The 19446-nt window shown below is 42.1% G+C and overlaps 1 protein-coding gene across 1 annotated transcript in view; it reads left to right on the forward strand.

Annotated features, from left to right (window-relative positions):
- tenm1 (teneurin transmembrane protein 1) overlaps nt 1–19446 on the forward strand; it is a 163722-nt gene that overhangs the window by 121586 nt on the left and 22690 nt on the right. Inside the window, exon 23 of the mRNA XM_079352768.1 lies at nt 16191–16345. Coding sequence (XP_079208894.1) covers nt 16191–16345 — 155 coding nt within the window. The remainder of the gene's footprint in view (nt 1–16190; nt 16346–19446) is intronic.

A 19446-nucleotide genomic window follows, 5' to 3' on the forward strand; every position in this document is an offset into this window, starting at 1 on the left:
AATGCGTCTTCTCTGCCGTTGTACTACATTTTTATATCTTTTTCCTCTGCCCTGCCTGGAAGCAAAACGAGCCTTCCTGGTCTGCTCTGATTTCTGTCATCCATAAAGCAGTGTCACCCGCAGGAAAGCTGGGTTTAGGGAGGGTCTTTTGTCTGCTGCAGAAGTGTGGAGTAGTAAAATGTCTGACTTCAAGAATCCAGCGTTGCTATGAAGAGAGATGATGAACAATGTCGCATGGAGCTGTACTTTTTCCAGCTGCATTGTTTGTGGCTGAAATAACAAATGAGCGCGGAGCTTGAACTCACAGTAATGACCGTGGCTTGCACTAATCCTGCTCTAATGATCGGACCAATTAAATCACATCTTTGATGTTACAGATGATGAAGGCATAAACCTTTCTTTGACTTGATGTCGACTCATCATGTGGCGGGTTATTATTCCACTGACCCAAAATGTTTTATTTTTATTTATCAACCTTTATTTAAACAGAAATAATCCCATTGAGATTCAGACTCTTCTTCTGGCCAAGAAAGCAGCACAGCAGGTCCACATCAAGTACACATTTGGACAACATCAACAGAACAAACAGCTAAAACAGTTTGGCAAATCACATCATTACAGAATCATCATTTGCTGCGTTCGGTGAGAGAACATGTGCATGCAGCAGTTAAATACTCCTTGATCCTACCTTTAAAATCGTCCATACGTGGAAGACAATCCGATTTAAGATGACTCTGCAATTTATACCAGGACGAAGGTGAGAATGCTTTGAAGGCCTTTTCCCCAAAAACAGTCCGCGATCGAGGAATAGTATACATTATCAATCAATCGTGCCGTGCCGACTACAGCTTTTGATGTTGACTTTAGGAACCAAGAGAGAACACAAATAAGGGGGCAAATCAGACAGAACGTGTTCCCATCTACGATTGTACAAAGACGGCCAGATAATTGATTTGATGATCATTTCTATGAATTCATTTGATCGTGGAGGTGTCTTTGCAGAACATTTTGTTTGTATGAGCCCCTCGATATACAAAGAGGTACAAATTATGCATGAGGGAACGAGATTATCCACGGAATCACTCATCTACATTGTTGTCGTTGTGTCCATTGATTGGATGATGAGCTATATACAGCAAAACACCAACCTGAAGGGAGGAAGAGCGTGGAGCCTTTCTTCTTCATTCCTTATTTATAAGTCTTCATAATTATAATCGACACGGCAGAATAAAGATATGTGGTAATTTACTGGGATTTCATACGTAAACATTGCAGGATCATTCATTAATGGTTGTTTGTGTCGATGAGCGTCTTCTGCTGCATCTGTTGTCTCAGAGCATTTCGAACTACAAGGAGAAAATTGCAGTTCTTCACGCGTACGTTCTGTTCGTATCCATTGAGAGATGCCACTATAGAGCCAGTGTCATGAGCTGTACAGTCTGGGATGGCCGTTACAGCACTACACTGGGTTTGTGAGTTTTTCACGTTTACACAAAAAAGGCATTTGCTGCCAGGAAGAAGAAATAATCTGTTTACTGCCCTCACCAATCACACCCACACACCTGGCCACCTCTTAGTCCCCAGGTCGCACAGAAGATTTAGCCACAGGCCTGTCACTCAGGCGACACCCGCAGCCCGACTCGGCCTCCTCTGTCACTCACACTCAGCTGGTGCATGCAATGCAGTCTGACGTTGGAGGCAGACAGCTGGTCGATATGAGCCACAATAAACAAATGAAGTGCAGAAGTGTCTCTATTCCTCAAACGTTACTGGCTCTAAATACAATTTTAGAGCAGTTGATTTTGTCTAACTTCCTCTCCACGAAGATAAAGAAAATGAAAACCGAGGAGATCCAAAGGGATAGAAGAAGATAAGAGAAAAAAAAGCAGATTGGATCTGATTCGACTATGATTTGACAGATGATCTGAAGACTTTTACTCTCAGAGTGTGTGCCCCTTTTACCTTAGAACATGCTGTATCTCTGCCTTTATGCAGTAATAGAATATTCTGTCCCAAAGCTCCTCCTGTTCACGCACGGTCAGGTATTTTATACTCTTTGACTCACTTCACTTCACAGACTCTTCTGTGGCCATTGTGCTCCGACTAACCAGCTCTTATAAAGGCTCTGGAGATTTCTGCCTGGAGCCCCATGGTTCCCTGTCATCCATCTGCCACAGCCCACACTCTTCCTCCTCCCCTCACCCTCTTACCAATAGTAATGAGTGGTAGACTTCACAGAGAAATATCTGTCCGCGTCTTTTTTTTTTTTTTTTTTTTTTGAAGCTGTGGCTCTGTGATTCTCCGGCATTGATCTTGTCTCCTGTCCTCTGGTGAGCTCCCCGCTTCAAATTAGAGTCTTCCCTCTTTTTCTCCCCTCCCTCCATCTCTTTTTCTATCCCTCCCTCTTCCTCAGCGATGAATCATCCTCAAAACCCCATGTTGATATAGCAGCACTCGGCCTCCTGTCATAGATAATATTGTGGCAACATGGCATACAGTTGTTAAATAGCAATCCATAAATTTTAATACGGCGAGCAATGTTGCGGCACTATTTAGTGCACAGCTTTTGCCCAAGTGTATAGTCTCTCCACAGTGTAAACTGCAGGGATTATCTTGTGTCCTTCAAACACTCACTTATGAATACAAGATCTGGGGCATTGTTTAGAGCTGGCTTCACATTTGCTTCTGCAGTCAATTAGCTCGGTAAATAAAGGGCCTTGCTCCATTTAGGATGGATCCCATGTCTGACATGAAAGCAGCGTCTGTCCCACAGGACGCCACAGCCTTGGCATGCATATCTGGACTCCTTCTGTTCACAACATTTTTTTTTTTTTTTTCATATTTGGTTATGAAAAGTATGCAAAAACGTCAGCATCTGTTTTTCTTGTGTAGGTTTGGGCAGACAGTGACTCCAGTGATTGAGAGTTTAGTTGTTGATGTTTGCCATGTGCAGGTCTTATCTTTTATTTGTTGACTAGTCACAGACAGCAAAGCCGATATCCACAGAGAGGGGTGTGCATGTGTGAGCGCATGCAGTGGAAGTCTCTCACTCCAGCCCACAGGGGGCAGGCTAATGCCCTTATCGGAAACTGACATGCTGCCACCGTATTTTCTCCCTCTTGCCCCGTTGGCCTCTCTCTCTCTCCTCTTTTTTTTTTTTTTTTTACTTTCTTTCTCTGCTTTCTCTTTCTGTCTCTTCTCTGGGTCTCTCTATTCCCCACACAGACTAACACTACACACATGCCCCCTTCTCGCTCAGCTGCAAGGCAAAGGCAAGCCATTGGAGTTGAGATAGCTGGGCTGGGGTGCTGAATGAAGCCATGGGGCTTAAGCCGGTCGTGGTTATTAGCATGTTGAACAGCCAAGGCGTTTAAAAAAGGGAGTCACAGCGAGGGGTAAATACTCTTCACGTGGCACATCGCGTGCCGGGCTCTCTAACCCCAGACCAATAGAGCCTCGCTTCATGCTGTACAGTATCTGTCTTGGCTGGAGGTTGACATGTAAGCAGCTTAGGCAAATGAATAACTTCACTTATAGAAATGTCTTAAAACATAGTAATGTGCACGGGACAGTTTCCCATCATCAGTGTGAATCAAGCATGCGACGCTGTCAGCAAGCCTGTGCTCAAACCATTAACTCAGCAAACACCCGTCCCCTGCTTCTCCTCCAGCAGCAGCATAGAGTCACATGAGCTTTGGTGTCCTTTAATGCACACTTCTCATCATGCCAGCCAGCATTTCTCTGCCTGAAAATCTGCCGGTTTTCAAACTGGATTTGATCACTGCAGCAGTGAAGTTAAGGATATCGCAGGGCTGTGTAGCCTCTCGGCCAGCCAGGGCCGCTGGAAGTTATTTTGAACAGGGGGTGCTGTGAAAGTCTTTTGTTCTTTTTTGGACAAAAAAAAACCTACGAGCCTATTTAGAATACATTTATAATATATACATTTAAATGTTTAAAAATAAATAAATAGATTAAAAATGATAAAAAAAAATGATCTCCGACATTTACATGTTATAAAACAATTCTCCAAATCCCTTATGCACAGAACACATGATCAAAATAACACTCTCAATCACCACCACCTTGCAGAAATACTACAGTGTGGCATTACACTGCATAGATATGAAAGTGCGCGGCGTCACCATGATTTTACTTTGAACTTGCAGACAGGGTGCCCTGGATACAGGTGTCCAGATCTCGAGGTGTGCTCTGGGGTTGTGGAAATAAAGTCTCTCATGAGCGGATGAATGTCCAGGGAGTTCAAAATGTGTGTGTGGGCATGCATCAATTAAAGGTTTGTGAGTCTTTTCTGGGTCATCATGGTGCTGAGTACCCATGTCTTCAAAAGACGCAAGGCTGAGAAAGTGCGCTCAGATGAGGCCACAGAGACGGGGAGGCACAGACTTAACTCAGTCAGTTTTTCTGTCTCTGAAAACATGGCTCTTGTTTGTTACTGGAGCTTAGTCCAACATGATGGTACATCTTGAACTGTGACACTCGTAGAGCGAGCGTAGGGGGAGCACAAACAGTTCTCGCTTAAATATAATGGCCAATTTTGATCCTCCTTTCCAATGATTGCAATTAACAGGCAGGCAGGGATGACATTTTAGGCAGACCAGCACTCATGTTACGACCAGCACTCAGAAAAACCACTGGAAATGGTATGTTTTGTTCTCATTTTTTATTCATCAAATCACGACAATAAACCATCAAGTCAACAACAATTACGACTGGATTATCATGATTGCGTCTGCGTAAAACTTCATCGCTGTCAGCCTGTTAATGGCAGTCATTGGAAAGGAGGATCAAAATTGGAAAATTGCCAATACTTTATAAATTGTACAAAAATATTTGTAATACATTTTAAAAAATCTCCCCCTCGCCACTAGGGGGTGCTGCAGCACCCCCACTTCCTGCGGCCATGCTGCCAGCTTCCCTGTGTTATAACTTTGTATTGAATACAGGATTGTTATTCTACCTCTTGCTCCCCACGTCACTGAGTGCACAGTGATTATTGCTCACAAAATAGAGGTTGGGGTCAGATTGGAGGAGAAAAGTATGAGCTCAGAAACAAGTGAAAAAGTGGGCGCGAGAGAGAATAACAACATAAAAATGAATGGAGGAAAATAGAGACTAGAGGTAAAGAAATAAAATGGATCGAATGAAAGAGAGAAATAGAGGACTCTGTGTTTTGCTTCTAAATCCTGCAGTGCGTTGCAGTCCCACTCCTCATCTGCATATTAAACCGGCCCTGTGGCTGCCTTCCCTCTCAGAGGGTCAACTATCATTGTTTCTGTTGGTTTAAACAGAGCTCTACTTCTCAAAACAAGGGCATCAGATAAGTCACTCTGTGATTTTAGCTCCAACATTCTGTTTGTGTGTGAGCATGTGTGCATATGTGTGCGCAATTTTTAACAGCCTGCTCCTGTGTTTCATTTCACATTGACCGAGCTTTTGTCTTTGCCCCTGGACATTCCTGCATTAATGATACACACATGAATTAATCACACAGCAAGGCAAACAGCAGCATACTCTATGATAATGCAAATCTGAGAGACGCCATTGGGTCATGCTATTTCTACCACAGCTTGTTTTCTCACTGTAGCATCCATGATAATTAGACGAGGGGGCAATGGTTTGTGGAACAGACATGCATCACTGAGCAGCCACAATATGAAGCTGTGGCGGAAACTCGTTTCTCCAAAAACTAATGCTGAAAATAAAACTGCCAGAGGCAAATCTGGAGGCCAAGCAAAAGAGCATCGAGCAAAGCAAACTGCACACAGGTACACTGAGGACAGCCAGTGAGCAATTTTTATATGATTGGAGGGCAAATTGCGGAGATATGGCCAATGTCCTAGTCCTGTATGTCCTGTTGACTTTTTGATGTAAGTGTCCCTGACAGAACTCCAGTATTCTTAGAAGTAGTGACTCACTAAAAAGGTGAAAAGCGTTTTATGAAAATGTCCGTTTGTGTAAATGAGGTAATTTCACGCTGAGGATGACGTGTTTTCCCTGAGAACTCTAAGTGGACCGCCATCTTGAACTATGGTTTCAGCTTCGAGATGAAAGGCCCTAATGTGTGGCTGTAAGTAATATAGGCTAGCAATATCACAAAATGGCAAATTAAGTTAGTCATTGTCTTGTAAAATGATTCGGGCTGCTCCCAACTAAAAAGACTCCTAGTTGAACCGTTATTTTCCGAAGAAAGAACCACACTGACTTGGGGGAAGTTTTGTCAGCAGAGGAAACAGCTTTTCTCAGTTCTCCTGTCATTATTCTCACTCAGGCTGTTCTCGAACTGGTTAATTTCCAAGATTGTTCTCATAAACTTACGATTTTAATCTCGTAAATTTACAACTTTAATCTCAAAATTTTACAATATTAATCTTCTTTAATGTGACCCTGATCCTCTGTCGTAGACACTGTGCTACATTGGAATTTAAAAAAATATAGTAATGAGCCTCTAAAGTAAAACTTTCTACAAGAGCATGCATTAATTAATTTATAACCCATTTAGATAGCGTTAGCCTGGTTGAGAGCTGCTAACTAGCTTACAATCATAGAATTATGGTCAGATCTCATACTGTAGTTTAATTTAAAGAGCCATATTTAGCATGAATATACAACACATTTCTCCCACTGCTGTCAGCAGCGTGTTAATCGGTGTGAATGTGTTAGTGTGACCTGCTGTGTTAAAATACTTTTTTACTAAAAAAGTGCTCTACAAGCTCAAGTCCATTTAGCATCTATTTTGGACACTGGCTGGCTGTGTTTAGTTTTCTCTCGCCTTTTCTAGTGAATGCTTAAAGGGCAACTGAAAGGAGTTGGAAGCATAAGAACCATTTTTTTAAGCTATAAAGCATGTACCGTACATGTTGATGCAATTCACATCACTGATAAGCCTTGTGAACCTCAGACATAAAGTTAGGAAACAATGTGTGGATTAACTGAATTTGTTCTTTCCAACTGTGGAATCATTTCCTTCATTTAGTTTCCATTTGTGAGCAGAAATGTCAATTTTGTAAAACTTTAGGTGTAAAGCCAAGCAGATAATTTAAGAAGTTCACGCTAGAAAAGCTAACTCAGCCAGCCAGGAAAGTGAAGCTACTCCTCTGCCTGAAAACAGTATTGCTCTGTGCAATGTCAAACTTAGCATACTGTATTAGTGTGAGGCCTCTGTAAGAGGTTTTTCTGCATTGCAACAAGGTCACACTTCATCAGTGTAGTCATTATTTTCAGTACCACAAGAGATTGCTTGTCAAGAAATGTAGACATAAGTAATTTAAGCATTTGACAATGTTGTTTTTCTCATGAAGACATTTTTATAAATAAGATAAGACAGCTCCATCCAAACAGAATGACAGCTCGGCGGGCAAACTCTTAAAATGTTTTCAACAGAACTCAAAACAGTGGATAATTTGACTGACTTACATTCAGTGGGTTCTCACTAGACCGACAGACACAGTGGCCTCGAGTTTTTAAATCACGTGTGCTGAAACCGTGAATCTGATCTCAACCATTTGAAGACGTTATTAAAACATAACCCAGTACAAGCTGTTTAGAACTATGAAGAACTGTTGGTCATGGTCAGGAATAAAAGCTGAAGACACAGCTTACTTCATATTTCTGCTGCAGTATTGTTTTCTTATGACTGGAATAAAAAAGCAGAAGCCGCTATTTTTATTTTTTTTGGGGGGGGGGGTAAAGTTAGAAATTTGGGGGGGAGCGAGAGTGGAAGAAGAAAGGACTACCGCCTAAATATATGATGCACTCAATAACCACTAGGCTACCCATGCTCCAATCGCACTATAATTATAAGGAACAATTATTTTGAGTCCAAAGAACTCAAGAAAAAGTGATCACCTAAAACGCTGAATTCAATTCCATACGTCATGTGACTAGAACTCTTTTGTTTACAAGACATGTCCGCCGCAATTTTCAAAAAACGCATGAAGCATGGAAAGTATGTTGTCGGCATGCTTATCTCTATGGGACACAGCAGGACTCAGACATTCAGTGAAGAAACAGTCGGCCCACTGCCAAACTTTGCAAAGAACTGAAGAAAATAGTCAATGTGCTTAGCAGAGGCAAATTTATGCTGACTGAAAACGAGGCTCTACCTTTAAAACGCCTGTTTTTTCAAGTAATGTATTAGGTAGAACACTATAGAGACTGACAGCTTCCTTGTTTGTAGTCGGAGTGTGTAGGGAAGCTTCTAAGAGGTTACTGAAGCTCACTGTGTGTGTGATGAAACCCTGCGTCAATACGAGATGTAGGCTGAAGACCAAAGGCTGATTCTGTGCATCAAAAGTGCAACATTTGTCAGTGTGCTTGTGCATGCATGCTTTTTTTTTTTTTATTGACAGTATCAGGGTCCCTTGGTCCACTCGGCTTCTTCCAGGGACGGGACACAGAGTTAGTAATGGGCACCTTGTTATGGGTATGTCAGGTTGACAACGTCAGCGTGAGCATGGGAAATGTGACACGCGTGTCCCTTTAACTGGTCGAGATGGCCACTGCTGGCAGCCGGCCTGTCAACCTCCACTGGGACCCTGGCAAGCTGACAGGAGAGTGGAGCTTTGCCACTGTGGAGGAATACATTGCATTTACTCTAGGTGAATTCCCGCCACACACACAGACACACAGATAGAAACATTTGTTATACGGTAGGGGAAGGTGGGAATTGCTCTGATAAGGGGGAAAGATAGTGAACTTGTGCCCCCATGCAAGTTGCTCCTGCCTTGATTCTTTAAACACACTGGCAGAAAGATGAATAGGTGGAGAGATGGTGGCAGACAGAGTTCAGCTTGGCAGTCCAATTGAACCTGCCTGCGTGAAAGCAGGGAGGGATGGTGCGGAGCGAGGCTGCGGCGGGGGGAGGGACTGTTGTTATAGGAATGGTGGGACAACAGAGCCAGTAAATGTTTGCACCTGGGTATGATTATCACCTGCAGCTCTTCAGGAGACTAGTGGCCAGACCTCCCTCCAAAGACACACTCACACCCTTCTCTTGCACAATGGGGAAAAATATCTGAAACAACTGCAAAGCCAACTATCTGTGATAAAGCCTGTTCTGAAGCTGCCTCTGGCTCAGCTACTATGATGTCTTTATATTCAGGGAAATTGTGTATGGATGGAAGCTGTGCATACAGATTTGCAGTCTATAGTTGTTTAGTGCCCCGTTTCTACGTATCATTTGTTTCCCTCCATCTGATCCCATCTCCTCTTTCCAGCACCGCAGACGAGTCTTGCTGGCTTGTTGTTGTGATGACATGTTTGGTAAAAGAGCCTCTATTGATAGACCTCCTTGTGTTTGTTTGATGTTCTAAACAGTGCGACATAATCTGCAGACGCTCCACACTGATCCAAACCCCTCAGCCTTTCATGGAGCTTTCTAGTCCAAAGCATTTCAATTGCTTTTATAATTGAGTTTGTCTGCTGCCTGTGTGATTGCTTTGGATCTCTCTTTTGCTATCAAACAAGAACATTACTGCCAAGTTGCATATACTCACCAAAAAAACATTTATTGGCACAAAAATTTGCATGCAACTATTGCAATATCTCCTCAAGTTCTCTGCACGACTGCAAGGTCTGTCTAGCCATACATGTTGCAACTAGCAGCTAAAAAAAAGACAGCCATCAATAATTAATTAATGCGGGTTAATATGTTAACAAACTTATAGTGGCTGATAATTAGATGAGCTAGTGTCTGATTCAGACTTAATTACTAAGCCACTGTCTGTTCTGTGGGGCTTTAATGAATAATTAATTATAAGAAGCATGAATTATTTCTGCTTACCAAAGATCTAGCAGAAATACACGCCCGTCCTCGTTTATGGTGCAATCTTTTATTGATTGATGACGAGCTTTTGATATGGGGGCAAATTAAAGTGAATGGAAACAGCCCCTGTCGTACAGTATTGCAGTTCATAGATGTGCATGTCATTAGATACGGAAGAGTGACTGATGGGAGCGTAATCAGTTCATGCTTGTGACGTGTTTTATGCTGGTCCGAAATCAAACCGTCTGTGCACACATTGAAATTCATGCCCTCATCGTCAAATTAGCATGATGCACAATACTCACATTAAGTGAACAGGTGTGCACCCCCCCTCCCCTCCCCCCCATATGAAAGTTGCGTATGTGACTTTGTGTGTGCGTGGGTAGAAGTGTGAATTTTTCATCTGCAGACTCTGATTTATCCGCTCTATATTTGCATATGTGCACAATGTGATTAACTGCCATGCCTTATCTTTTCGCCGAGCGACTTCACCGCATACAAGCACGCACCCACACCCACGCACCGCTTGCACTAGTTGGCATGCTGCCACACTCGCACATATTCCCTACACACTTGCAGCACTGTGGGAGCAGTAACAGTCAGCTGAAGACCCTTTGAAACATTGTGATGTTCAGCGTTGTTTACAGTTGGTCTGTAGCAGTTAGGAAAACCTTCAGGCCTCCCTGAGCTAATTTGGTTGACTTTATTTCTGTCCAGAGTCCCTCACCGGTGCCACTTGTGCAGGTGAAACTGTCCATCTGTCTCTATTCACTCGCCAGTCACACACGTTCCTTTGTACAGGAATGCCAAGAGCCATAATCAGCTCCAGCTATCATCATTTAGATACGGTAATAATATGTCAGTCCATATCATTAACACCCAGTGAGCCTGAGGATATGAGAGGGCAGACTGAAAGACTTAATCCTCAGGCTGCCGCCAATGTGTGTGTGTGTATAGCAGTGTGTTTGCACGTGTGTGCAGGCTGTTTTGATATGTGGGCACTGTGGTTGTGTGGGTGTACCGTATGAAAGTTTTCAGGTGTGAATGGAACTTCCGTACAGTCACAGACTATGCTTCAGTCTCTGTGAACACACCTCTTAAAATGCTTGCCTTCATGGGATATGTGCTTATATTGCACTTTGTGGTTGTTTCTCCGACAGACAGACTGTGATGGGGTTTTTTTGTTTTGTTGTTCTTTAATGTTCAGTTTTTTTTTCCTTTACATTCTGCTTGCTTTCATCAATAGAGGCAGCTCTTTGGCGGCTCCGCTGTCAACATTTGAAGGGTGAAAGAACTGAAAGGGAAACTTGAACAACACCAACAGGCTGACTTCCTGCACTCTTGAGGGCTCAGGTGTTTGCAGTCAGCATGCACTACACACACACACACACACACACACACACGCACACACACACACACACACCATATCCCAAAATGATTCAAACACTGTTGTGTACTCGCTGCTGAAAAGATACAAAATCCAAAATCGTTTTGACATAATTAGTCTTTCTCACCTCATCTCATATCTCACCTTACAAATTTCCTCACCTGCCTCTCGCTCTCTGTCTGTATAATCCCTGGTGGCTCCTTCTCTTCAAATAGCTGTAATCAACACTGCTGGTCTCTTAGACCCCTCTCCAAGGCATTAATCAGATTGGATTGTATTGCAGTGCCACAGGGGGCCGTTATGGCTGATATTCTTTTGACAAGGAAGGAGAACAAAGAGTTTCTTTGATTGAGAGTGATTGGCCTGTATTAGTTAAATGAAGCAATTCCTCATCACGTCCCTTTGTCTCATCACAGACTTTCTCCTCCTTCAGACTTCTTTTGGTTATGTCTGTTTCTCTTTGGCTGCATTTTCTCTCTTAATCTGAGCTGAACGTGAGAAGTAGTCATGTCATCCTGTCCTTCCTTCTCCCCCATGTTCTTCCCTCGGTTATTTCCAAGGTCAGTGCAACTCAGTATAATTAATTTTTCTTTGATAATGATAAAAAAAAAAGAGTCTAAACTTTAGCCAAATGTCCATCTCCCTCTAGAGTTGAGATTTATCTCAATTATTGCACCACTGTCGTGTCTGCCAGCCTCCAAACATGAGTATCAGTGTGCCAGGTCTACCCAGGGAGAAACAACAAACCTTTTGATGTCTTCTTGTGAGTGTCCGTCGGCTATACTGGGAGGCTTTGAATTCCCCACGCAGTGTACAGCTTTACCCACACAGCAGGAAGTCCAGCGCCTGACAAGTAAAATGTGGACTAACTCCCGCCTTTTCAATAAACGCAGCAAAATACGGTTAAACAACACATAGAGTGGCGTAAACCCTTTCGCCAATGTCAAGCAATAAAGGCAAGTGTACTTCATTGTTATGCTTGGGCAAGGATGAATAAGTCAGCCTGGTCCTGTATTTATTGGAGCTGCTTGTGAGAGCATTAGACATGCAGATAGGGTGTAAGAAAAGCACAAACAAAGGCAGGAAATATAATAAAAAAAGGGAAATTATCCTGGAAGTCGATGTACCAAAGAGAAGAAAAGTGTAATATCCAGCATCTGAGAGGGAGAGAACAGAAATCAGTATTGCGAGAGAGTCCTGGCTGCCTCTGCATGTCCTTGTGCAGGATTTATGAGCTCTAAGATCAGGGACAGGTCTAGGTTTCCACGAGAAATGGCTGCTTAAGTGAAAGTATAATAGGAAGGATACAAAGATGGCGAGATGATTTTACCTTGTTTCAATCCTTAGTAGGTTTGCTTTGGGTTTAGACACCCCTCATGCATGATGTCCGGTGACAAGGGGAGAAATGGCAAAGCAAGAGCCACAAAAAAATGGGCTGAACGGAGAAAAAGAGAGCCAAGACATCATCAGAGGTTCAGAGGGCACAGATTTGATTAGCATTTATAACACAAAGGGCAAGAAAGAGTGAACACAACAACAGAAACAAAGCAAAGGACGACAATAAAAACTAGGGAGTGTAGAGGGAGCATAAAGAGAGCAGGAGATCAAGTTAGAGAGGATGGAGGGCGAGGGAAAGCTACAAGAGGAATGGAAAGGTGTTGGACGGGGGGGGGGGGCTGTGTGGGTGGTGTAATCTGTCTGTGTCAGAGGGATGATGAAGGGGCCAGGAGGGAGAGCTCCGCAGTTCACCTTCTGGCCTCTGGAGGAAACACACTGACCCTGGCCCTCCCCTTACCCACCCACCCCTCTCCACCTCCCCTCCACCTGCACGATTTATGACTCACAGGGTCGCTCCAGGGTTGCTCGGTTTGAGGACGTTTGTGAATCTAGTTTTGGCGGCAGCGTTGTGCTGTGTTTGCATGTTGTTGTGTGCGAGTGTGCACATGTTGAATGGAAGTTATTGTATGTCAAGGAGGATCAGACCTTAGTGCTGCCTGGGGAAAAATGGGCAACAGTGATTTCTACCGTGGGCTCAGAAAGTGAGCAGAGGCTCATCAACACATAATCCAGCATGACAGCGTTTAAAAGGAGAAAGACAGACGGGACCAAACGAAAGCATAAATAAGACAAGAGGGTTGAATGAGCGAGGAATAGTTGGAACTGTTCTGGTTTTTCGCTCCTATTTTCCGTTTTTATTATGACATCCTGGCACTTTGGAGTCGTCAGTGGACTCTTACAGGGTGTTGAGAATGCTGGGAAATCAGATAAATGAGTCGATTGTATCTGGAAGCAAAAGCCTTAAGTTCATTGACAAGACAAATAATCAAGTAAATTGCTTACTATTGTTCATATAGTCCCCTGTAAGAAACACACTGTTTGGTACCGGCTTCTGTACCGCAGGTCTCTGTTGGTTGAATACACATTGGCAAACATGAATATTTAAAAGAGAAAACAAAAACAAGAAGTCATTATACAAACAACATTGTGTCCCAGGACATTTTGGTTTGCTTTTTTAAATATGTCATACATTTTAAAGTAAGTAAGTAAATTTCATGTATGAAGCACTTTCACAGACAAAGGTCACAAAGTGCTTTACAACAGCATGAATACAATAAAAAGAAGAGCAAATGAGTTACAGACGACACTATGAAATCCTGTTAAAACAAGGAACCATAATTGACCTACTGAAACATAGATGAGTATCCAAACATCAACATTAATAATTTAACAATGTTTTAAAAAAAAAACATACCTAAATGACTTTATGTACATGATTAAAGACTGAATGTGCAACATTTTACACAAACAGAGAGCAGAAATGCCGTATATCCTCTGTGAATATCTCTGAGTCATGACTGTCTACAATCAGTGAGAAGCATGAGTCGTATCTACATCGTGCTGGTTCCTCCCCTTACATATAAAAGCCTTTTTTAAGGTGAGGGACTAAAGAAAAGAAGCATAAAAGTCTGTACTAACTGCTTATTTGAACATCATGTAAGCGTTTCAGATCACATTATATGCTTGTGTGAAGCCACAAGCAAACTTAAGAGCGCTACACCATTAGCCTGCTAACACAACAATGCAGCTCGAGACAAGGACAGTTTTGTGCGCTGTTTGCGTTTAGCACTTAGCACTTAATTTATGAGGGTTCCAATTAAATAACTCATTAGTACAAACGTGAGGGGAGAGGGGTTGGAGATGTTTTGCTGGAGAAAAGTGGAGGATTCAGAGTGGTGGAGTTTCAAAAAGTTAATGCTAGTTTTAGCACATTGTGGATATTTTAAAGCTAATTATGTTTTCACACTCACACAAATCTCCTGAAATGTCTTAACAGTACGCGGTGAAAGGTGCATGTGTGAAGGCAAATCGATTTTTTACAATATTTATTTATTTTAATTTCACCCAAAATGTTTCCTGCCAGTGTGAAGAAAATGTGTGAACACAGCAGGTGATGTTCAAGAAAAAATGTATCACAGGCGGGGAAGATGACATTTATACCCCTGCTTCTGGCACAAGACCGGTGCAATCTCAGAACAAGTAATGAAACTGCTTGATTATGTTTTCTGTCAGCTAGCATGTTCTCCTTTGCTCTTTGTTTAGTCAGTCAATAACACTCTCTGTGAACTACATGTTGCACTGACAGAACGGCACAAAATCTCATCATAGAGTGCGACTCCGGCTGTGTGTGCCATTTCAATGTCTTTCATTGGACATGGCTCAAATGTGTGTTCCCCCCCGGCGCCATGTGTGAACATGTGTATGTGTGAGCAACTAACTCAGGAAGATTTCAAGGGCAGCCAGCCTGCCTGAAATTTTCTGGTGTGCATTTGTAAACACAGCTCAAGTTTAAGATTTCTTATAGGTCTTGGTGGAGATCTAAAAAGGTCAAAAGGAAAAATGACAAAAAGGAAATATTCGTTATTAATGCTTATGTTGTCCTATGTGCAAAATACCAACGTTTCAATTTGTATCTTTGCCAACATGTTTTGCTGTATACTAACTTTAAAAGAATGTTTATTTTGTTCATACCTTTTTTTGTAACCCTGAACGCAAACAAAAAAAAATGTTCACAGCTTTTAAGACTACACAAATATTCCATCCCTTTTCATCATACTCTGCTATGGAATGTATCATGGTTGAATGGTATTATAGTGTGAGACTCTTTATATCAGTGAGTGATCATGACTACAAGAAGGCGTTTGTCTCCTGTAAATCCTTTGAGGCTTAGGATAAGGGGAAAGAATCCTTAACTTGACATATATTTAAAATAAATAAGTAAGTAAAAAGATAATGTAAGTTTGATGCACAAGTCCGAAATATGGCTGATTGTTGCACAAACTAAGTAGAAGCAGTCTCGGAGAATGTGGCACATCTTTTGAGAGGTGAGGTTTGACTTGTGCTCTGTCGTTGCTGAAGGAGATAAGTTAAAGGGCTATTTTTTTTTCTTATGGAGATGAGAAGGGGGTGAAGGTCGCTCCTCATCCATAACAGATGATTCATAGTCTGCCCTGACCTTTAATACCTGGACTTACCTCTCCTCGCACTTTGCTCACTGTCTACTAAAAGCTCGATGGAGATTAGAGTTTGTGCAAGTAGAGCACGTGTTTGTTACCTTTGCACATTTATAATGTACGTTTGCAGGAGCCTAATGTCAAAAGTTCACTGCGGCTCCCTGCTCACATCTAATGTGACAAATAACTTCTTCCTCCAGTTGTATTGTTCTAATCCCTTTAGTGGTCTTGGGAATGGAAATATAATTACATTTCTGTGGTGCAGTGCCTTTGATAAGACAGCCGCTTGCTGAGCTGAATGTCTAACTGAGTTGGATGCCTCTCCGAAGCCCTCTCCTTTTTCCACTTTACTTCTCTCTCTTGCTCACCACTCACTATCTTCTCTCTCTATGTCTCTCTCATTTCCCGTTTTCACCTCTTTCCTTTTTGTTCTCTCACCCCAACTCACTCTCTCTGTCATCTCCCAAAGCTCATTCTGCTTCTCTCTCTCTCTCTCTCTGCCGTACAGGTATTGCAGTGGATAAAAGAGGTGTTGTCTACTTTGTGGATGGCACCACCATTCAGAAGATTAATGAGAGGGGTTTGCTCTCCACTGTGATTGGCTCAAACGGACTGATGTCGACTCAGCCGCTAAGCTGTGATGCACGCATGGACATCAGCCAGGTAAGCTAATAGGAGCAGACGAGTTTGGAGGACTCGAAACGCGCTAGAGCCTCATGTCCTTTCCTGAAATGGGTTTCATTTTCCCCATTGTAATGTTAAGAGCATCTGTAAAAATGATTTGTGTTGACCAAGTACAATTATAAATCAAAAAGGCAATGTATCAAAAAATAATAAGTGTTTGTTTCTTTTTATAATCCTTCATTGTTTTGTCAATCTACATGAGCCGGCCTCTACTCATCATCTCGGTCTGTCTTCGTAAAGGTGTGTGTGCATGTGTGTGTGTCTGCGTGTGTGTGTCTGCGTGTGAGAGGACTGTTGAAGAGAACAAATACAGCTTCTGCGCAGATTTGATCAGCCAGCCTTCAGATCACACTGCTGACTTATATCAGGCCTATTAGAGCATAAGATGAATTATAGATGAAGTGCTGGCTCTATAGAGTGATCTCTGCCCACACATAGGGATTCAAGTCTCTGTGCGTGTGTGTGTGTGTGTGTGTGTGTGTGTGCGTGTGTGTGACTATCAAGCAGCAACCTCCAGTGGAGAAAAATGAAGCCTGATGCATTGGCTTCATTTTTCTCAAGCCAATGCAAGTAAGTGCAATAAACTGCATTTTATCGAGTGTTAGCTTGAGGCTGTCTCAAAGAGCCCCGGAAGTCAGATGCACACCCCATTCAATTTTTTTTTTTTTTTTTTTTTTTGAGCAGAAATTAACATGTTTACAGCCTGGGAATAAAAACAATTTTGGTCTGATTAGTTAATGCCCTTATGGGCACACACTGTAAGGGGGGTGATTTTTTGATTTTATGAACGGGCGACCGCGGCACAGCTTCCATTTTTTTGCCTGTCACAAGGTTTCCAGCATGGCGACCGTAATCCTTGCCACTGTTGTTCAACATGGCGCTGCTCATCAATAGGGCAAGGTTGGCAACTGCAACCAAGGCCAGTAGGTAAATAAATGTGTTCAACCGAGATGAATTCTCAGAGGTGATCTTTAAAGAAGCCCATGCTACCACAGAATTCCTTTATTTGTCAACTTTCAGCATCTGCAGCACGACTCTTATTATTCTTTTACGTACCTCCCGCATTTGTCCTCCATCAGTTTCCACTCTGTTAAACTAGTGTGACCTTAATAATTCATCAGTAAGGGCCTGTGTCTACCTGGCTTTTTTGGGGGGCAAAAAAGCGCTGGCTGTGCATTGCACATGCATCTTGTCAGCCGATAACTGATACTGCTCTGTTTGCGGTAAGTTTTTTTATTTGGGATCTTTTTTTCTTGGGCCTTCACTATGTGCATCAAATAAACGATGATTGCCATCCTACTTTGCAGGATGATGAGCTTGATAATAATCATGGCGTGCTATCATGGTTCTGGTCAGAAGTATGATGAGTGCCTTGATCTACTAAATAATTGGCTGCTTGAAAAGTTCCCAATGACGCAACCTCCTGAAAAGTTGACAGATTTTCAGCCAGATGTGCTCGGAGCGGCAGCACTGAAAAAGCAAAGGACGTTGGACACTGTGACTTTTCTCCAGGCAGCCGCCTGCTGCTCTCTCTCCTCCTTGGGAACATTTCAAAGTAGAAGCTTGCCCTAAAAAAGCCCGGTGGACACAGGCCCTAATAGTGAAAATATTTAAAGCTACGTTGAGACAAACGTCTCAGCTGTTAAAGACGAACATTGAATTTACATTGAGGTAAAGCAAATAAACCTGTAAATATTATTCAGCTGTCGTTCAAATGTACAGATTCTGTGGTATGTTCATAAGTCCATACAGAAACTCTCCTCCCTGGTCCACTGTTTAAGGATCAAATGCTACACAAGAAGTGATGGGAGGGCCAGCAACAGTGAAACCATAACTCTCCTGGTCGCTTTTTTGCTCCAAACAGTGTTCAGGGACTCATTTTTTTTTCCTTTGAATTAACTTTGTGTATATAGTTCAGATAATTGCATAGAATTGTTTTTCTTCTCCAACTTTCAAATGTTACTACCAAAACTAAAGTGCACCTTTAAGAGGATAAAAACATATCTGAAATACCTGTGGAAGTATTTCATCTATGCACACAGCTATCTGGTATATACAGAAAACATCAACACACAGGAAGATCCAGAAGCTATTATAACAATCATCCTTTACGAGCTTCAACAATTGGAGGGACCACTTGAGCTTTTTAGTTTAAAATGCTAAAAAAAATTAGAGGCTTGCTGGCATGCTAGCTAACTCTCACTCGGACAGCGGGTGATCATTAGCCTTACTGTGCTTCTTGATGTTTACACTACTTTTAAAGTGAATGCACAACACTACACACTAGCTAGCCAAGATGAGCTGCTTCCATTTCATCAATCCATTTGTTGAGATGATGGAAATAAAAATTGAGGCCGAGGTTTTTGCCTGTTCAAAGAAACGTAATTCTTGCCACTGTTGTCAATCACTTGCTCATGGTTGATTGATAATTGTTCTCTGTAAAAAAAATATAAGTAAGTTGTTGTTGTGATTTGTTTATGAATACCGTTGATTGAATGATTGTGGGATCGAATGATTAAGGTGGAGCAACCAATGCCAACAAGACGGTGCCGTGGATGGTTGTCTCAGTGCGTTGTTTTGTCTGTTTTTGCACAGCTCCTTCATTGCACATTTTGTACTTTTCGATTCTTTCATTTTTAAATTGTGTATAATATATTTGAATGGCTCCTTATATTTTATTATTTAAGTTTTTTCTTGTTTTGCTTAATTTCCTGAGTTTGTGCACCAATACACCATGACAAATTCCTTTATGTGCAAATATATGTCAATAAAACCCGATTCTGAATGTACAAATGTCCAGGCTAAAATCAAAGCTAATAGACTGTAAGCAGTAAAAAAAACAAAAGCAGAACCCAATCTTGATGTTCAAATACTGTATATATTTCTATATTTAGTCTGGCCACAAAATTCTGGCCACTACCCACAGTGTCCTAGATCCTAGTCGTATGCGGCTCAATGGCCAAGGTTGTCGAAAAGTCAAAAACACACCAAAAATCATGTATTGATTCTTTTTAGCAACATTTTCTGTTGGGTTTAGTTTGACTTTGATTCAGCCAGTCCATTCCTTTGTACAGCCCAAG

This window comes from Symphodus melops, assembly GCF_947650265.1.
Source record: "Symphodus melops genome assembly, chromosome: 9".
Classification (NCBI taxonomy): domain Eukaryota; kingdom Metazoa; phylum Chordata; class Actinopteri; order Labriformes; family Labridae; genus Symphodus; species Symphodus melops.